At 43.7% G+C, this 20,798-nt stretch overlaps 1 protein-coding gene across 1 annotated transcript in view; it reads left to right on the forward strand.

Moving 5' to 3' along the window:
- The window catches only part of LOC114053242 (caspase recruitment domain-containing protein 8-like), a 60,861-nt gene that overhangs the window by 24,013 nt on the left and 16,050 nt on the right, over positions 1-20,798 (forward strand). Inside the window, exons 6-14 of the mRNA XM_027876171.1 lie at positions 2,246-2,293; positions 4,508-4,552; positions 4,645-4,691; positions 4,792-4,841; positions 7,125-7,342; positions 7,438-7,688; positions 14,093-14,227; positions 16,638-16,776; positions 20,649-20,702. Coding sequence (XP_027731972.1) covers positions 2,246-2,293; positions 4,508-4,552; positions 4,645-4,691; positions 4,792-4,841; positions 7,125-7,342; positions 7,438-7,688; positions 14,093-14,227; positions 16,638-16,776; positions 20,649-20,702 — 987 coding nt within the window. The remainder of the gene's footprint in view (positions 1-2,245; positions 2,294-4,507; positions 4,553-4,644; positions 4,692-4,791; positions 4,842-7,124; positions 7,343-7,437; positions 7,689-14,092; positions 14,228-16,637; positions 16,777-20,648; positions 20,703-20,798) is intronic.

Consider the following 20,798-nt stretch of genomic DNA (forward strand, 5'->3'; position numbering starts at 1 on the left):
AGGTACTTGTCTTCAACCTGAGATGTTTCTTCCTGGATGCCCTCTATCGCAGGCCTGAGGCCAGTGTCCTGACCTATCATCCAGGGAGGGGAAGGGAAGGGAAGAAAGATTTTTTTTTTGGTTAGGCAATGGGCTTAAGTGACTTGCCCAGGGTCACACAGCTAGTAAGTGTTATGTATCTGAGGCCGGATTTGAACTCAGGTCCTCCTGAATCCAGGACTGGTGCTCTATCCACTGTACCACCTAGCTGCCTCCGGGAAGAGAGATTTTTAAAGCACCTACTATGTGCCAGTCTTTGTGCTAAGCTCTTTACAAATATTATCGCATTTGATCCTTACAACATCCAAGGGAGGGAGGTGCTATTATTGTTCCCATTTTACAGTTGAGGAAACTGAGGCAAACGGTGACTTGCCTATTAATGTCTGAAGCTAGATTTTAACTCAGGTCTTCCTGACTCCCCGTCTGGTGCTCTACCCACTTCACTACATACCTACCCATAAACACAGTATATAAATTATGCACAAATACAGTAATCCTTAAACAACGTTCTCTCGACTCTACCATCCCCTCAAGCTATCATCCTATATCTCTCCTCGGTTGGAATCCTAGAAAACAGCTGTCCATGTTGGTTGCCACCTCTTCTTGTATTCAATCCTTTGCAAACTGGCTTCTAACCTCTTCTGACCTCATTACTTGACTGAAATGGCCTTCTCCATAGTTACCAGTGATCTCTTATTAACTCTCAAAACTGATGGTCTTTTCTTAAGTCCTTATCTTTCTTAACTGATGTACCAGCACCTGGCCCATAGGAGGGTCTTAATAAATGCTGGTTGGCTTGGACTGAAGGACTGAATTGAATGTCCTCGTTTAGAAGTAGCCGTCATAGTGCAGGGACCCAGAGATCAAGGGAACTGATAGGCAAGGTTCCCAAGAAGTCTGGTTGAAAGCAGAGAACAGTTAAGGTCATGTTAAGGTAAAACAGATGGGCTTCCACCCAACCATTGTTGACTCAATAGCTATTGGGAAGGAGGTAAAGCTGAAGCAAGATAATCCATTCCTTTGCTATAAATGATCTTGGCTTTGACACTGTTTAGCCTAGATAAGCCAGACACCACAACTACAGTCCTGCCCTGCCATTGTGTCTGTCTGTCCCAAGATCCCCTGGGCCTTACTGTCCATCTGACCTCCTCTATGCTGGGGGTCCATGGACAGAGAGTGTCTGTGGATAGATGTCAGAGAATCTGGGGGAAAAAATCCATCTTTATTTGCACATATCTCTAAGGGAAATTGAACTTGCGCTTCCATTATGAATGAAAGCTGAGAAGGGGCCCTTGGGGTCTCTGGACTGCCAAGGACAAGTCAGTGACACAAGTTGAAGAACAACTCCCAGACCTCCCGCCCTGCTAACTCTGCCCAAGCCTCCTGGACCTTGCCATTTGCCCCCTCCTCCTGCCCTGCCACAGAGATCTCTTGTATAGGTCGTCTCTCCCAGTTTAGAGTGAACTTCCAGAAAGCAGAAATGGCCTAATTTGACTAATTAGATCCCTAGCTAGTTTTAGCACAGTGCTTGGCACATGGTAATTAGCACTTAGTAAGTGCTTTCTCATTCATTTTTCATTTGCTCCTAATCTGTACAGCTCCTGTGACCCAGCCCAGGGCTGCTGTGCCTGGTTGGGATTGGCGGTTGTCCTTTATTCTTGAAGAGGACCAAAATGACATCACTATGTTAGAGTCAAGTTACAATGTGTCTGACTGTGGCTGATCAGACCAATACACGCTTGGAATGCTCTGCCGCAGGCCAGACACAAATAGTCCATGTGAACATTTGGGGCGGATTCTCTACATCTGCACATCTCGCATTTCTTTTGAGCTACTTCAATTCTGCTTTGCTCGTAGAGCACAGTACCTTCTCTGATGAGGGCACGATGCCATGCTGGGCCGTCCTGTACCAGTGTCTCCCATGTCACACAATACATTCCAGAGTTCTTAAGAGAGACCCTGAGAGTGTGCTTGTATCGCTTCTTTTGACCACTATGGGGGCGCTTGCCCTCTGTGAGTTCTCCATGAAAGTCTTTTTCAGCATGCATACGTTTGGCCTTCTAACCATGTGGCCAGTCCATCGGAGTTGCGCTCTCTGTGATAGTTTGAATGCTTGGAGTTTAGTTGCCTGGTTTGGATTCACTGGCCTCAGTGATGCATGCTGGGCTCAGGCATCGGGGTTTGACTGCTGGTTTGTTCTCTGCAGGTGAGGAGCAGACTGAGTCTTCTGCTGAAGAATCTTCATTCTCCCAAGGTAAAATAAAGCCCCTGTTCTCTCCCTCTCTGCCCACGAGGGACCTTCTCCTTTAGTAGGCTCTGAGACAGAACTTGTTAGGATGAGAGTGAACAAGGAACCAGACAGAAATAGTAGGGAGGTAGTGTCATTGATGAAAATGGCTTTTGAAATGGGGAAAGGAAATCCTGGGCTGCAGAATGGGTCCCCATCTCACTCAGTCAGTCAACAAGTATGCCAGGCACTGTGCTAAACACTAGGAATACAAAAAAAAACCGAAAGATATTCCCTGCCCTCGAGGAGCCCTCAGGCTAATGGAGGAGACAGCCTGCAAATGACTGTACCAAAAAGACAGGTGCAGGATAAATTGGGGGTAATCTTAGGGAAGGAATGGAGATGAAGAAGACCTGGGAAAGGCTTCCTATAGAAGGTGGGAATTTGGTACTTGAAAGAAGCCAGGGAAGTTGGCAGGCAGAGACAAGGAGGGAAAGCGTTCCAGGGATGGGGGCTGGCCAGTCAGGAGAGGCAGTGTCAGGCTGGAGGAACAGCTGTGAGGCTGGCGTTACGGGATCCAAGCGTCTCCCTAATGAGGGGGTTGTAACCTCTTGAGCCTCAGTTTCCTGATTTGTGAAACGAGGGGATTGGAGTAGATGGTTTTTAGGACGCATTCAGCTCTCAATCTGTTACTCTGATTCTGAAGAAAGGAGGAAAAATCTTCTCAAGGTGAAATATGCCTTTAAAAAAATGGAGCTTATTAAAGAAAACTAACATAAGGGGGCAGAGACTGTGGGGTCAGAAGACCTGGCTTCTAACACTCATATTGCTGTTTGCTAATTGTGTGGCCTCCCACTTCTTTGGGCCTCAGTTTCCCTGTTTGTAAAATGAGAGCTCAGTGAGGTTCCTTCCAGCTCTGCATCTCTGATCCCGATCTCCCCAAATGTGGACCATGTGGCCTGCTTGTCTCTAGATCACAGGGTTATGCTGTGGGGATTCCAAGGAGAATGTATGTGGGAAAGTATGTGATGAGGCAGTGTGGGCAGACAAGAAGCATTTATTAAACACCTACTATGTGCCAGGCATTGGGCTAAGCATAGGGGATACAAATAAGGCAAAAATAGATAGTCCCTGCCCTCAAGGAGGGAGGAGGGTGTGTGACCGCATCCAGAAGGGTGTCGAAAAGCTGGGGGTCACGTACCTTTGAGGGGCTACCCAAGAGTGAGGGTCCAGAAAACCAGACTGAAGGTTGCCTGGCCTCTAGGAAGAACGCATCCCATGCCAGAAGGCGCCAGCGTGGCAGAAGCTATCCCAGGGAACGGAGGCACTGAGGGAAATTCCAGGCTGGGTGGCAGCCAAGGCCTGGGGGCAAGGTCTGGGGAATCATAAGCAGAGCTGGGAGATGGAAGAAGTGAAGGCAGTGTGGGGCAATGGAAGGAACCATTTGCAGTCAGGACCTGGGTTCTAAGGCTGGCTTTGTCCCTTACCTGTGTGACCTTGGACAGTCACTTCATCTCTTGGCCTCAGTTTTCTTTTCTGTAAAATGGGATTGGACTAGACCTTTAAGGTCTCTTTTAGTTCTATAATTTAATGGTTTTAAAAAAAAATTTGTAAGGCATTCGGGGTTAAGTGACTTGTCCAGAGTCACACAGCTAGTAAGTGTCAAGTGTTTGAAGCCGGATTTGAACTCAGGTCCTTCTGACTCCCGGGCCAGTGCTCTATCCACTGCACAACTTAGCCATCCTATAATCTATAGTTTTACAGTGCTTTGTAATCTATAAATTGCTGTAAAATATATAAGATATTATTAAAAAGCAACCATTTTGAAAAGTATACCTTAACTTATGTTCATGGTTGTGATGCAGACGTTTTTTATTTTTTGACCCAGACCTGTGACTTTATTCCTTTAGGGAACTCCAGGTACGGAAACTCCCTTCACCGATGTAGGGCACCTCATAATGCAGCCTTAGGGGATGGCTTGGGTCACTGAAATAACTTGTCCAGGGTCACATAGCTGGCATGTGGTAAGGCTTGAGCCCAGATCTTCCTGGCTTGAGGTTCCACTATGTTGCCTGAGATACAGAATGAAATTCATAAAAATGGTTTTCTATCATTTGAGTGGCTTGGATGCCTCCCTGATGCTGACACCCATGCCTTAGTCTGCTGAGGCCGTTACACTCTGAGTATCAGAGAGTCTACAAAAACCCTTGTTTCACATTTACGCAGGATGTTCCTTTGCAGTGGAAGACCTGATGAAGGAAGCATTCCAGGCTCCTTTCCCATCAGGTACGGCCTTGTCTCGTCTTGACAACGTATTCGTTTCACAGAAGTTGATAACATTCCTAGAAAGTAAGCAAGATTTTCTCTCCGTTTTTTAGAGTTTGGCTGTCCTCGCGCTCCGTGTGAACACTGCGTCACTGAAAATGTAAGTGGACTCAGGATAAAAGGGGCTTTTTTTTTTTTTTTTTTACAAAGAGCCTCAACCAGTTATTGATCCCTGTTTGTGTTTATCTTTTTATCTTTAGAAGCAGAATGAGCAGGTGATGCCCAGGCTGCTTTCCAGGGGACAATTTCTGTAAGTGATCCTGAACATAATAGTAGGGCAGCTTCACCTTAGTTAGGGCTTTTTAATCCCTATCCCAAATCAGAGAGTCTGCGGTAACTCATTTCCAAGTTGTTATGAGGCCTTGCTGTGCTGTTGTGTGTGAAGGCAAATTTTATTTGAGGGTGGGCATTGGGCTGTCCCCTCTCCCTCCTTGTTTCTGCTTTTGGAAATCCAAGCCCACTTTCAAAGGCTGGCCCAAATGCCCCCTTCCTCCTGAAGTCTTCCCTGATCCCTCTGGTCTGAAGCGAGCTTTCCTTCCTGGTAGCCCATAGCCCTTTGGGGCAGCCGTTTCTCTATTCCAATTTATTCACATCCTTTTCTCATTCAAGTCTGGTCCGCTTGCTAATTACTCAACAGATGGATATTTACTTTGTTATTATATGCCTGCTTGTGAGGCGGCATGGTGGTGCAGGAAACAGAGAGCTCGGTGCCTTGGAAGCAGTGCCATCCCTGTTAGAATCTAGGTCCTGCCTGCCTCTGACACATACTGGCTGTGTGACCCTAGACGTGGCCCTGAGCCCCAAGCCTCTCTCTAAGACCAGAAGGGACAGAAGAGCTGCTCATCTGTATCACCCTGGCAGGGCTTGGTTCTTAACTTGGAGTCCGTGGTGTCTGTGTGACTGTGCATGTGTGTGCATATGTGTGCGTGCATGTACATGTATGCATATATATGGGTATGCATGTGTATGTGTATCTGTATGCACATATGCACATGTATTCTCTTTTGTGTATTTGTGTGTGCACATGTCGGTGTGAGTGCGTGTTAATGTGCATGTGTGCACCTGTGTATTTGTATGTGCATATGCACATGTTTTATTGTATTATGTGCATCTGCATGTTTCTAATGGCACACACAGCCCATACATGATCACAGTGTGTATTTGTGCATGTATGTACAGGTTTGCAATGTATGGATGTGCATGTGTCCGTGTCTGTGTGTACACATGCACATATGTTTTGTGCGTATTCGTGTGTGCATGTGCGGGTGTACTTATGCACACGTGCGCACAATTGTGTTGCATACATGTTCTTGTGCACGCGTGTGTATTTGCATGTGCATGTGTGCATAATGTAGGTATGCATGTGCATGTGCACAGTGGTCTACGTGCACATCTACACACATGTGGATGCATGCCTATTGTGTGTATTTATATGTGCATATATATGTGCACACATGTGCATTTATTTTTATTTTTTTATTATTTTTGTTTTTTGGTTTTTTTTGGTAAGGCAGTTGGGGTTAAGTGACTTGCCCAAGGTCACACAGCTAGTATGTGTCAAGTGTTTGGTCTGAGGCTGGATTTGAACTCAGGTCCTCCTGACTTCAGGGCCAGTGCTCTATCCACTGTGCCACCTAGATGCCCCCATACATGTGCATTTAAAAGAACTGTTTCAGTGCAATTGCTTTCCTCTGTGACTCTCTGTTTTTTATTTTCTCTGTCTAGAAATACTATTCTGAGAAGGGGTCCATTGGCCTCGCCATGCTGTCACAAGGGTCCATGAGACAAAGAAAGCTTAAGAACTTCAGAAGTAGAGGGAGTTTCCACGCTGACCACATTTTAGGTCCAGATCCCACTCATTCCCCCCCAATTATCTGTTTCTACTGCTAGACTGTCAGCTCTATGAGGACAGGGACCAAGACTTCATTGTTTCGGTACCTCTCTCAACGGCTAGCATGTGCATTGAACATAATATAGGCACTTTGTCTGTGATTATCTCCTGTTTCTCTTGGTTATAGTCTAGTGGTTTGCTTGTAGTCTTCTCCATTAGACCATGGGCTCCTCAAGGGCAATGTTTTTCTTTGCATCTCCATCACTCAACACATCGTAAGCACTTAATAAATGCTTATTGATTGACTGGCTCACTTTTTGGGGTGTGCAGATCATGATTTCATTGATGTAAAGAGCTCCCAGCGAAGAAACTCCCTTAACCAGTGTATATCAGCCTTGGTTGGATGGAGCGTTGCCTGGAGCTGCTCAGAGGTTGGGCTTCAGGTCACACAGCTCCGTATTTCAGAGGGAGGACTTGAACCCAGGTCTTTCTGACTTTGAGGGTGGCTCTTCTCTACATTGTACTGCCTCCACTAGGCACTTTGAAATGGTTATTACAGAATGGGGGAAGGAGAGAATGAGTTCAAATGAGACCATTCTTTCTCTTAGTGTTTTTGAAATGATGTTTTAAGTCATCATCTCATGAATAATAGGGACACTGTTTTAAACTCAAGTCACTAGTAACCTAAAACGTCTCATGCAGGTTGAAGGTAGACTGTGAAGGAACATACCAGTGTGCCCGGACAGGCCTGATTTTTGAAGTCAACAAGAAGACCGACATCAAGTATTCTGTTTTGTCCTGGAGCAAGTACGCTGACTTGGTGGTTAAGCCCTGGATTGTTGGCGGGCCCTTGTTTGACGTGAAATGTGACCCGGCCATTCTCGTCTCCATCCAGTTTCCACATTCCCTTTGCTTGGGCCGTAAGTGTCCTTCAGCCTCCTCTGCCAGCTTAAAGAGTGCTTGTTTCTGGGGTAGACCAGCAGCCCAGTAATCGTCTCTGTGCACGTCTTTACAGACCATGAATCCTTGATGACGTTCAAAGTGTTCCACATCACAAAGTCTGGTCCCGCTCTCGAATCCACCGTAGATCACTCCAACACCCACGTCAAATGGCACGTGAGCTCCCTTTCTCCAGTGGGGCCGGTCATTCAAACCCAGGAAACTGTGCAACATCACGGGGCAGTGATTCTATACAAAGTTATTGACAGCCATCCATCCCTGTCCTTTCGCGTTTACGTGGCCACGAATAATGACTCCTTCATCAGGGTAAGGCCATTCAGATTTCAGCTCTCCTTGGCATTCATGGGCCTAGTTCAGCTTTTCGATGCTCCTGTAAAGTTCAGCTTTATTGAGTTGGGGCTCCTAAAACCAAACCTCCAGGGGGAAGAGGATGAGGGCCCGAGTACAGAGCCCTTAACTCCTTGGGGAAGCAGAGTTTGTTCATTCAGGTGAATCTCCTTGGAAAAGAATGTGGGCAATTCAGTGGTGGAGGAAAAGACCTTTTTTCCCAAGCCTGGGCCAGTTTCATGAGGTCAGAGTCTGGGCGTGAAAAGGCATTCTGAGCCAAGTGCTCTCTAGGTATAGGTCCAGGGTTGGAGTTTATTGAGATTGAATCAGTGAGGAAGATAGCAAAAAAAAAAAAATGCAAACCCAAACCCGAACTCTTTTACTAGATAAACAGCAACACGGAGTTATCCACACACTGAACAAATACATGGTGCGTCGGTGAGTGGAGCAGGCTGTAGGTCTCTGAAGAACAGAAGCCTGGTCTGCTGCTGCCTGTATCTCCTTTCTAGGTCTCTCTAGCCGTGATAGGAGCTATGCATCCACCATGAATTTCTAACAGTGCCATGCAGTCTAAGCGAGTCACATAAGGCCCGAGAAGAATATTCGGTGCTCACTGCAACAGGCCTATTTCTGACATCACACCAGGTCATCATCTGTACAAAGCGTACCTAAAAAGGCAGATTGAAGCTTTCTGGCCCTAGCCTGGGCCCCAGGTAACAGTTCAGTCTAAGGACCTCTAGGATAGCCCTGAGTCAACTCTCAGAAGGCATTTTCCCAGGAGTTCTTTGAATAGAGATTTTCCTAGGGATAGGCTAAACGTTCTGCACTTACTAGTCTCCTCCTCCTCCTTCTTTTTCTCCTCTTCCTTTCTCCTCCCCCTCTTCTCCCCTCCCTGCTTCTCTTCCATGGCAGTAGCAGGCAGCATATTTTGAAGGGATGCCTGTCATGTGCTACCCTACAAGGCAGGGCTTGGTGTAGAGAACAAACAGGCATTCTGCAGGGTGCTTCCAGGGTGCAGGGTGAAGGGAAACCCACAAGTCAGTGACAGGCTGGGTTTTGTCTATAACTTCAAGCCAAGACAAGGAGAAGCATTGGTTGACCTACATGTGGCCAAATGGTGCGGTGGTACTTGTCATCAGGGAGACCTGAATTCAAATCCACCTCAGATACTTGCATCCTCAGTTTCCTCATCTATAAAATAAGGGTAGTAATCTCACCTGCCTCACAAGGTTGTGGTAAGGATCAAATGAGCTAATGTGTAAAGTGCTTTTAAAACCTTGAAACACTCCACAAATATTGGCTGTTATTATGCTGAGGGAAACTAGTTGGTGCAGTGGATAGAGTACTGGGCTGGGAATCAGGAAGACTCATCTTCCTGAGTTCAAATCCAGCCTCAAACATTTACTAGCTGTGTGACCCTGGGCAAATCACTTAACCTCAGGTTTCTTATCTATAAAATGAACTGGAGAAGGAAATGGCAAAGCACCTCATTATCTTTGCCAAGAAGACCCCAAATAGGGCCACAAAGAGTCAGACACAATTGAAAAATGACTCAACAACAATTATTGTTGTGAAGGGATCCTCTATGGGGCAGGTAGGCTTCTGAGTACAAGCCATTTCTTGTACTCAGAAATTAAACATAGTTTATTAATATTAACTTAAAAAGCAGTCATACTGGGTTCACGAGGTATCAAACAGTGGGTTTGGGGACAGTTTGGTGTATTCCAGGGATGGGAGGCAGACTTTCTAATCGTTTATTATTGGGTCCCAGAGTCTGATACAGGACAGACTGTCTTTTTGCCGTCCTTGAACAAGGACTTGGGCAATAGGAAAACAAACACAAAGCTTAGACGTGAGATTGCCCATCTCACTTCAGTTCACACCGAGTTGGAGGCTTCTTCTAAACTGGCTTATATCAAGAAAGGGAAGATGTGGGCCTTCTTCTCTGTACCACCTCAGCAGGGGGAGTGAGCCCACTATAGAGCTGCCTATTGGGAGCACTGTGGAACAGGGCCTCCTTCCGGACTGGAATTGACTGTTAGCCTTGTTGGTGCTATTCTGGTAGTGGGTACATATATGAGGAGAATGGAAACAGAAAAGATGAGGTACAGCATCCCATAAATGATTCACTGCAGTCAGTATTTATTGAAAGCTGCCTGCGTGGGAATGCACTGTGCCAGGCTCTTACTCAGGTCAGTTCAACAGATTTTGTTTTTTTTCTGTTTTAGTTCTGAATATATTCTTTCCTTTTCTCTCCCTGTTAGGGCCATCCCTTATAATAAAGATTTTAAAAAATAGGAAAAAAAAAAAGACAGTTCAGCAACACCAATCAATAGTTCAGTTTTGGGTGCCTGGAACCTGAGCAGCTCTATAGCAGATTATGTTGTTGTCAATGGCATCATATTTGAGAGAATATGTATCTTACACCCCCAAATTCCTTCGTGAACCCGTATAAAGTGGAGGAGGGAGGGAGGCATGTTTGCTCAGCTCCTTCTCAGGCCTCGGTTCCTTATTCTCATTACAAACATTCAGTGTCATTTGATTTATTCTTTTCATTTACATGATTCTAGTCTCATTGTTTTTTCTGATTCTGCTCACCTCGCTTTGTCTTAGTTCATACAAATCTCCCTATGCTTCTCTGAATTCTTCTTATTGTTTCTTTTTTGAAATAGATTTTTATTCCTATCTTTTGCTTTTGCATCACGTAAGATTTCCCTTGGTTCACAGTGAACCATCGCTTTAAAACAACAACAACAACAACAAAAAAAAGTTAAGAAGAGGGAAAAGCGATTCAGCAAAACTGATCAACACTATTGAAAGAAACCTGGTGGTAGATGCAATGCCTTGTACCCACGGGCCCCCAGGTTCTGCGGAGGAGTCAGGGGAGGCGTGTTCTCTCTGGGGCCAGCGATGTTCTTTATATTTCCCCAACATTCAGTTTCGATGGTTTTGTGATTCCTTTTCTTTCTGTTTACATTGTTGTAGTCATTGTGAATCTCCTTTTCCTGGCTCTGTTGTCACTTTGTATCAGTTCATTTAAGTCTTTCCATGTTTCTTTGTATTCATCACATCTGTCATTTCTTAGAGCACAAGAAGGTCCCATTGCATTCATTCCTCATCCTTGGGGTACCCATTCACCAATCAGTGGCTGTCTACTTTGTTTCCAGTTCTTTGCCTCTGCAGAAAGTGTTGCTAGGAATATCTTGTTATATGTGGGGACTTTGCTTTCTGTTTTTAATCTAGAAGTCTCTGCCTAGCAGTGGGAGCTCTCAGTTGAAAGGGTATGGACATTATATATATATATAAAGCATAATTCTAAATTGTTTGCAAAATGGCGGGCCTATTCTTGGTCCCTACAAGGGCCTTCCTTTCCACAGCTTCTCCAGCATTGACCCTTTCCATCCTTTGTTCTCTTTGCTGGTTCAAAGTGTGAAATGCCAACAGACATTTATTAAATACCCCCTGTGTGCCAGGCCATGAGGCATATACCCTGTCCATCACTTAACCTTGATGCATATGCAGTTTTTGTCTTTTTAACTTCTAAATCACAATGTATTGAAAACCAAATTTCCTTTTTGTGACATCTGAGGCGAGGGCAGGAAATAGTGATTTTACTTAAAAATAAAACAGAACAAAAACCAAAACCAGGTGATTTTAGGCTCCAGATGAGGCTCCACCTTTCTGACCCAGTCAGCAGTTAAAAATAATTTTTAAAATTTGTCAGATTATAAGTTTTTTAAAAAGCCCTACAAAACCATTAAAAGCTCAAGAGTTTGAAGGACATGGGGAATCATATGCATTAATGAAACATCTGAATTATAGAAGTTTTTTCTTAAAATTGTGACTTTGGGCACAGTGTAATTATAAAGGTCATGTTTGTCTATGAAGGAGAGGAACAACTTCTTTCCTTTGCAAAGGGCAGGGGAGATAGGGTGTGGGGCGTTGCATATTCTGACAAACTCTGTACCATCAACTGGTGTTGCGAATCCGTATTTTTACTCTAATATTCTTTATTTTTTTTAATCTAACAGTAATGGTAATAGCTAGTTATTGTGCTTGAAAGTTTGCAAATCACGTCACAAATATCATCTCATTTGATCCTCGCAACAACCCTGGGAGGTTTTTATTTTTTTTACAGTTGAGGAAACTGAGGCAGACATAAGTGAAGTGGGGAAGAGAAGAGGAGGAATATATTTGAAAATGAGGATGATATGAAAACAAAAAGTTAGCAATGACAGTTTTAAAAAGAAAATAAATTAGCACGTGTTTATTAAAAATAGAACCAAAAAAAGGGCATAGTTCTGTTATTTTCACGTGCATATAGTCCTTGGGATTCACCACTCCCAAGTGTTTCTTTGCTGACCAGGTAAGCTGCTTTCTCAGATGAACTCCTCCTGCTTGAGCCTGCCGGGCAGGACTCTCGTGTTTGGTTTTCTTCTGCCTTTCTTGATATCTCTTGGCCTTAGCAGGTGTAGACCCTGGTAAATGCTAGGTCACCCCCCTGACTCATTATAATTAGGCCTAGCCATTAGCATATAAATGGTTAATGTGCTGTAAAACTTTTAAGAACTTTTCTTTCCCTTTTAAATCAGGTTAAGCAAACTCTGCCTTCTTATTTCCATAGTGATTTACTCTGGGAATCTTTCCTCTCTGGTAACATGACTGTATACTGCAAACCTTCCTAGGTGGAATTATCACAAATTCTGAATTTGTGACTTTGGGATTAATAAGGTGTTCCCCTAATTATTAACTAAGAAAAACAAAGGAAATTAGTTTTTAAAAACCAGCCAAAGGAAGCTTTGTTGAAGTTGAGGTAAGGAATAGAGGCCCCATGACGGGTCTGATTTTTTAAAGAAAGAAAATACACTGAGGAAGGAAGTGTCTTTCATCTGTTATTTTTAGGGTGTGTGGGTTTTGCGCCCCTTTCTTCCTAGGGTGACTTTTCCTGTTTGGCAGAGAGAGAAAGATAGCCCTGAGCTCTGCACTCAGGAAACCTGGCCGGGTGCTAGTTCTGGCTCCATAGCTGCCCTGCTGTGACCTTGAATCACTTCCTCACTTGTAGTCTTGGAATAATACTCTCATCCACCCCCCCACCCCCCACCCCAGATGGGCAGCTAGGTGATGCCGTAAATAGAGCACCTGCTCTGGAGTCAGAAAGACCTGAGTTCAGATATGACCTCAGACACTTACTAGCTGTGTGACCCAGGGCAAGTCACTTAACTCTGTTTGCCTCTGTTTCCTCATCTATAAAATGAGCTAGAGAAGGAAATGACAAACTCCTTCATTATCTTTGCCAAGAAAACCCAAAATGGGGTCACAGAGTCAGGCATGACTGAACTGACTGAGCAACAGCAGCCCTTCTGCTAGGTATGGCAGGAAAACAAAACAGGAGATCAATTTCTGAGTAGAAACAGGCCCCAGAAATAAAAGTAATAGAATTATTCTGTCTGGCACCTGCCATCCTGAGAGTCCGAAATACTATATAAATAAACCTTAATTGGACTGAGAAGCAATATGACCTAGGAGATAGAGAGGTAACCTGGCAAGGCCCAAATGGAAATCCTGCCCCTGACCCATCCTGGGCGAGTAAGCCCTGTAGTGTGTCAGGGTCTACTTCTAAGATGATAAATTGCAGAGATTGTACTGGTCTGCACTGGGGATCGAGGATTAAATCACAATTCTAAACAAATCAGAATGAACCCACCCAATGCTCAATTCACTCCATATTCTAGGGAATGAAAAGCTTTCGAAATACGAAACCTAGGGAAAGAAATCAAAGCCATGGGGGATAGGATAAAGGACTGAGCCTTCCTTCCGCCTGTCTGCTCTAGCGCTCTCCCAAAGATAATTTGAGCAAGCCAAAGATGAGTTTCCATCCTGATACTTTTATCTCATTACAGAAAGCCATTGTATTGTATTGTATAACTTTGTATTGTATTGTATAACATTGTATTGTATAACTTCATCCATTGTAGTCCAGAGAACGATAGATAGCAGGAATCCGAGCAGAATGGCTCCTTGCCTGCCCTTGGAGCATTTCTCTCTAAAGTCTACTGAAAAAAAAAAAAGAATGGGTAAGATCATGATAGCGATAACATGATGACAATAGCGACCATGTTAGCAGAATTCTTTCCTGCTCACTCAAGGACACCTACTAATGGCTCTAGTCTCTGCTTGAGGGTTCAAGGAGCTTCAGAGGCTCCAGGCCAATTCCCCAGGGAGATCCTGCTTCTTTTTCCTGAGTTCTGGGTCAGTTCCAGCAGGAAAGGCCGATAAGAAGCAGGCTGGTGGGAACAGATGCTCATTGGCTTTGCTCTCCCCTTGGACGTTCTTTCATGGTTGTCTCTGATGAATTCCAGGTTAATTACTGATTTTACCTTTAGGATATTGCCAAAGCTGTCAAACACTCTTCCAAGAAGTTCATGAAGATTGACAAGCCTCCCGTGTGCCTGAAACTACTGGAGAATGGGAAGCGATACCGCCTGGTCAGTGAGCCAGAAGCCGAGATCACCCCAGAGGTTGGTGGCGCTTTTGTGTTCCAGAAAGCATCTGAAATGAGCAATCTGAATGGGTCACTTTGGGGTCTAGCATATGACTGGTCTTTCACGTGATAATCATTTAAGATCAATTGAGCCCCGATAAGGGCCAAAAACCTGAATTAATCTTTTCTGAGTGAACTAAAAATGCCCCTTCCTGTGTCAGCAACTGCAGGACCAGATGAAACTCACCAGCATTCTTCCTCTTTGTGATCACTAAGGACAGGATACCTGGGACCAGACACTCTCTTGAATAGTGGGACTTTTCTTATCTTGGTATCCTGTGGACCTATGTTATGTAGGGGAAACACAGATATCCTGGATCTATAATTTCAATTGCCACTTTGACATTCTCCTATTTTATTGTATTTACAATCTATTCAACTAAGAAACTTCCTTTCTCATGCTATATGTTAAAAACATATGGAGGCTATATTTTTTGGGGGGGGTGGTAACACAGACATCCTGAGTCAGGGTTTAAATGTCCTCCTAAAATCGCTTTAGTCAGTCAGCGTTAAAGCTCTGGCTCCATGGACATGTCACTAACGTAAGGGAATAAACAATATGGATTTACCTAGCTTGTTGTCTCTTTAACCAACTGTCAGGTCGACACAAGTAACCAGCTCTTAGAGTCAGAAAGACCTGAGTTTAAATCCAGCCGCAGACAATGATCCTGGCCAAGGGTCTGCCTCAGTTTTCTCAGCTGTAAAATGGGAATAACAATAGAAGCGGCCTCCTAGAATTATTCTGAGGATCAGATGAGATAACATTTGTATGGCAGGTTTTGTGATCGTTCAAGTGCCTTTGCAAATGGTAGCTTTTATTCTTTGTTGTCACTACTACACCTAATTGTCTCCAACTAACTTCAAAAATGTAGAAAATGAATTTTAGACTTAACTTGCTCTTTTTGGCTTAGGGTTTGTTGACCTTTGGTAAAAAAATCAGGTCCCTGGAAGCAACTCGGTGGTGCAGTAGATAGAGCTCTGCCCTTGGAGTCAGGAGGACCTGAGTTCAAATTTGGCCTCAGACACATGACACTTACTAGCTGTGTGACTCTGGGCAAGTCACTTAACCCCAACTACCTCACTAAAAAAAAGCAAAAAAAAAAATCAGGTCCCAGTTTTTATATTTCCTCTCCTGCTCTCTCCCCCCTCCCCCCCCCCATGTTGTTTAGTTAGGGTTTAAATTAATTAAATTTCTTTTAAAAATTACTTTGCTTCAAATGAATAAAAACCGTGGGACCATGGCCTATTGCATCCTTTGTCAGTATCAGGAGTGCTGGGTTTGTAGTCAAAGGGCTTGGGTTTCGATCTCTCCTCTGCCCCTTAGTATCTGTGGGACCTTCAATAAGTCATTTAACCTTTCTGAGCCTCAGTTGTCCCATCTATAAAATAAGGAAGTTGGACTTCTGGCTTTAAATCTGCAGCTCTGTGATAAAGGCAGGAGGGACCTTGACCAGAGGAAGAGAAGTAGTTTGAAGCTTCTAGTGATTGAAAAAGAATCACGTGGGAGCTGTTTCCTTAGTGGTTTGCCCCCCAGGCTGGCCTCAGATTTCCTTATTTCTACAAGTGGTTTTTTTTTTTTTTAAAGAGGTTTTTGTTCTATTTATTCCTATGCCAGTTTGGCCATTCCCTGCTCCATGTTGGTTTCCAGGGTTTTACTCCACAGAAAGTGCCACTTGGAATATTTTGGTCTATGACAATGGGACCTTTTGTTTCTTTGACCTTCTTAGAGCATGTGCTTAGGCCTGGGGATCTAGAACCCTGACTCTTAGGAAATTTGAGCTCCTCAGGAGGTCCAGAGGTCCATGAGGACCCTGGCTCAAGGCCACAGGGATTGTTAGTATGGCCTCTGTGATCTTGCTTTTAAAAAAAAATATAGAAATGTTTCGATAACAATGTTACCTGGGGGTGGAGGAATGGGGTGGGGATGTTAAGTTCCCTTCACTTGTTCAACACATAATAGATAATTGATTTCCTTTGCAGTCCTATGTATTTTATTTTATACATTTTAAAATATGACTCTGAGAAAAGATACTTAGGGTTTCCCAGGCTCTAGAGGGGGGTCCAGGACACAAAAATGGAGAAGAGCCCTTGTGGGAAGGTGACATGCTAAAAGGAATATGGACAGTTGAGTCAGTTTTCTCTTATAACAACAAATTGTTTTCCTGAATGATTGGAGCTGTCATGCTCGGCTTCACCCACAGGGTTAATGGGCCTTGCTTCCCACAGCCCTTCCGGCGCTGTCTCTTAGAATAAATTCCATCACCTTGGCTAAAGTGTGTTTGTGGCTTCAGGTTTACTGGCCTCTCTTACTGCTTCACTATGCCCTGGATGCTGGCGTTCTGCTGTGAATAACTTCTATTTTTTTTTAAAATTCTTTTCTCTCAAAGGAAATTGAATTTGTTGATGGTTCCCTTCTAAAGTTGAAAAGTTACATTGAAGTCTTTTTGGAGCAACCTCTGGAGTTTAAGTTGTCTTTGGTTGAACTGGATTCTGAGGAAATTGTATGGAAAGCCAAACTCCGAGAATGTGAGTGTTCCTCATGTTGGATAAGGTTTGTTTGCTTATTCTGAAGTGAATTAGTGCTTGAGTTAACCGGGGTTCAGGTTCTGCCCCTGACACATACTGGTTGTGTGACCCTGGGCAAGTCACTTCAGTTCTCAGACTTCTAGGCAGCTTCCTAAGGTTATTAGTTGTAGAAAAGGCATCAACCTGCATCGGTAGAGGGAATTTCCTAAAGTGGGAATTCCTTATTCCAGTGAAATGACAGGTTCTGTCCCTATCCCTGTCCCTCTTAACGACCTCTCCCCGTAATATTTAGAATTCTGATCATTAAATGTGGCAAGCAGAACTCAGTCCCAGAGGATAGGAATAGGAATTTGCGTTGAAGATGAGTAGATCTGTTAACAAGGGGTTTGGGCTGTTTGAGGAAGTCAGGAAGCTCTTGCTGGAGGTCAGGGGCAGGGCGGGGGAGTGGTGGGGGTGGAGGAGGAACAGTGAGCACTGGTGAGGATGAAGTGTAAACTGACCCTTGGTTATGTGCAGATGGCGTGTGATGATCTGCTGAGGTCCCTTATAACTCTGTAAATACTCTGATTTTGAGAAAACAGCCAATTCTCTTCTTTACTTCAAACCCATGTGTACAAAATCCTTTTATGGTACAAAGAACACTGAGTAATGAGTCAACAAACTCACTTCTTTTCTTGTCTTAGCAAATAACCTAGTTTTTAACTACTTAGTCTTCAAGTCTTAATTTGTATAGCAAATGATTGCAACAGTATAGAATCTCTTCTTGGTTATAAGCAGGAGGATCTGAATTTTGGCTTCTTTTATTTTCATTGACGGAGTTTGCCTAGGTACTTGATTAGCTGATCAATTGAACACTTGTGGATCTGCTTAAGTGAATTTTATAGTGAAGTTCCCCCCCACCCCCACCCCAAAGAGCTATCACTGCCAGCCCTTTGGTTGTTGATTCTCTGTGCCTAAAACCTCAGGCAGCTTGCAGCACAGGCTGATGCCCTGGTTTTACCAGGGACACACATATAACACAGGAGAATATAAACACAGACATTCAGGGGAAGATTTTCCAAGAGATGTTAGGGCTCTCAAAGCCACGCTGCTTTGCCCTGAAGAGGGTCATCAGGCACTGTTGTTTCCCCCATACCGAGGCAGTCAATTCCACAGTCACTTTACCGAGGTCAGGACCAGTCTAGGAGTTGTGGGTTTTCTTGCTTTATCTACTGTTTCCAGGCAGCCCCAGGGGGAGAGAGACTGTAGCCCCCATAGGAACTATTGATGACAGCTCCTGCCTTCTTGCTTAAGGAGCACTACCTAATTGTGTCTTCACAGTGAAAATATTATGGCTTTTGTTTTATTTTTTTTTTTCACTTACATGTGAACAAAAATTTTTAACATTCATTTTTTTAAAAAAATTTGAGCTCCAAATTCTCTCCCTTCTCCCAACTGCCTCCTTGAGAAGGCAAACAATTTGATATAGATTATATATGTGCATGTTTGGGGGCAGCTAGGTAGCATAGTGGATAGAGTGCTGGGCACTCATCAGGAACTCATCTTAATGAGTTCAAATCCTGCCTTAGATGCTTAACTGGACCTTGGGCAAGTCACTTAACCCTGTTTGTTCAATTACTTATTTATAAAATGAGCAGGAGAAGGAAATGGCAGACTATTCCAGAATCTTTTCCAAGAAAACCCCAAATGGGTCCTGAAGAGTCAGGCATGACTGAAACCATCAACAACATATATGTGCAGTCATGCAAAACATTGAAAATATTATGGCATTTTAAGTCCAGTTTCAGAGTGTCAGGCCCAGGTATATTGAAATGTTACTATAAATAGACATTCCAAAGTCCAATAGGATCAGAATTCAGAGACCACCTCAGAGTTCATATCTAGTCCAGCCCCCTACATTCTACAGATGAGGAGACTGAGTCCCAGGGAGGTGAAGATTTCAGACTTAGATCCTCTGACTCCAGAGTCAGAACTCATTCTACTGTCCCACACTGCCTGTGATTTGGGACTTATCTCTAGGTTAGTGATATTGGTCATGAGTGATTCTCTTTTATTATTACAAATAACTCACTTGACTAATTATATATGTTATATACCAGGTGTCCCAAAAGTGTTAGTGCTATTTTGTTTTTAAAATGGCACTAAGACTTTTGGGACAGCAGGTGCATGTGTATGTGTGTGTTTATCTATCTATCTATCTATCTATGTCTGTAGATAGACACATATATACACACATATGTACAGATATACATACATACAGGTGGGGGAACACTACATCTTCTCTTAAATCCTTCTGTAATTTGTTTCTCTCTGAATGTTGAGATGTTGACAACATACACATATACACACACAAACACATACGTGTCTCTGCACTTAAAAATGGTTCGACTTTATTGTAACTGTAGTGACACTCATCAGCCCTTCATTTTATAGCTGTTGTTTGTTAAGATCGATGAGAAACTGTATGTGTACATTTGGGGTGGGGCAAGGTTGTATGTAGATCCATGGTTTTGTTTCTTTCTGAGACCCAGATGAGGGTGCAGCCCAGAGCTCAGGGCCTGCCATCGATTTTCCTTCCGATCTTTGAATGGTTTAAATGAATGAAAACTCAATCCTCATTATGGCATTGTCCATGCTTTTCTGAAGCTATGGCCCAGTCTGAGACTTGTATCTTTACAATCCTCCTGTTTTTCTTAACAGACCTTGCAACATGCAGAGTTACTAGGCAGAGAAATGTATTGTTTTCCTTGTTGTTCCTGAATTTGCATAAGTAAATAAGTTGCTATTTATCATGCAGCGCCATGACTATGGAAATAATGTGCGTGGACCTGTATAACAATAGTAACAATAGTACAAAGAAGAATGATGAAATTTCATTCCTTATTCAGTAGATAATAGCTTTTAATTTTTGGGGAGGGGGATGGGGCTAGAAGGGACATGGATAAGAAAGTTTCTTAATGGTGAGATGTGAACAGTCTCCATCCTATTCTTATTGTCCAAAGTCAACTCATTCAGATTTTCCAAAACTGTTAAGGCATGTCTGTCAAATGCACCAGAAAAACGGGTTTAATTTGAAGCTTGAATTGAAATAGAATGGTCTGACCAGTTCCATGTGAAAGGCAAGAATAATTTTAGGATTACGGCTTTCCACGGATAAGAGAGTTGGAGTTCAGGGAAGCTTCAGGGGAGGAAGAATGTCATAGGATCTCTGTTCCAAAAGCTGCTGCCTATCTTAGTTCCAGATCCCGAACCCAGCTGCCATATGGTGTCCTTGCCCCTGCAGGAAGGGGCTGTAGCAGGGAAGCAGATTAAGTAGTGGGAATTGTGCCAGCGGCTAGCATGGGACTGCCTGCTGAGAGGCAATTGATAAGCTCCTAGAAAATGGGGACAGAATATTTCAAGTATGACATTCCATTTTGGAATCAAGCCAGTTCAAAGGTCAAACCCAGAACTACACAAAATATCAGATCCAGAGGCTGGGCTGGAAAGTGCGGTCTAAGTTTTGGGGGTAACAAGGCAGGTCCATAGGGAGCTAGAGGAGGAAAACAACACAGGGGGTGAGGTAGTTCACAATCACTCAGCTCCTTTCAGCAGACATTGATGAAGAGTCACAGTGATTACTTGCCCCTTCCTCCAGAGACTCAGGCCAAGGTCAGCCGTGTGTGCGATATACCCCGTGATGGAATCCAGTGGTGGGCTTCCTGGACATCCTGCCTACAAACCAACAGAAGCAAATCAAGCCCAGATTGTTATTCTTCTCTTGGTGGCATATGGTGACTTCCATTGCCCTGGCATCCCCTGCTTCCCCAGTTCCTCTCCAAAATACCATTTATTTCCCTTCCAAAGGTATTCATCTTTGCATGTTTTAACAGGTGACTGGGTCCAACATGATCAGAACCAGAACATTCAGAAAAACAGCACAAACCGTAAGTTGCTACAGTTGGCATTTATGGGGCATGGCATGCTAAAAAAAACACAAAACCCAAATCAACAGATTTCTGCCCCCTCCATAGTCTTTGATC

The sequence above is a fragment of the Vombatus ursinus genome, unplaced genomic scaffold (assembly GCF_900497805.2).
Source record: "Vombatus ursinus unplaced genomic scaffold, bare-nosed wombat genome assembly UNPS02014810.1, whole genome shotgun sequence".
Lineage (NCBI taxonomy): Eukaryota > Metazoa > Chordata > Mammalia > Diprotodontia > Vombatidae > Vombatus > Vombatus ursinus.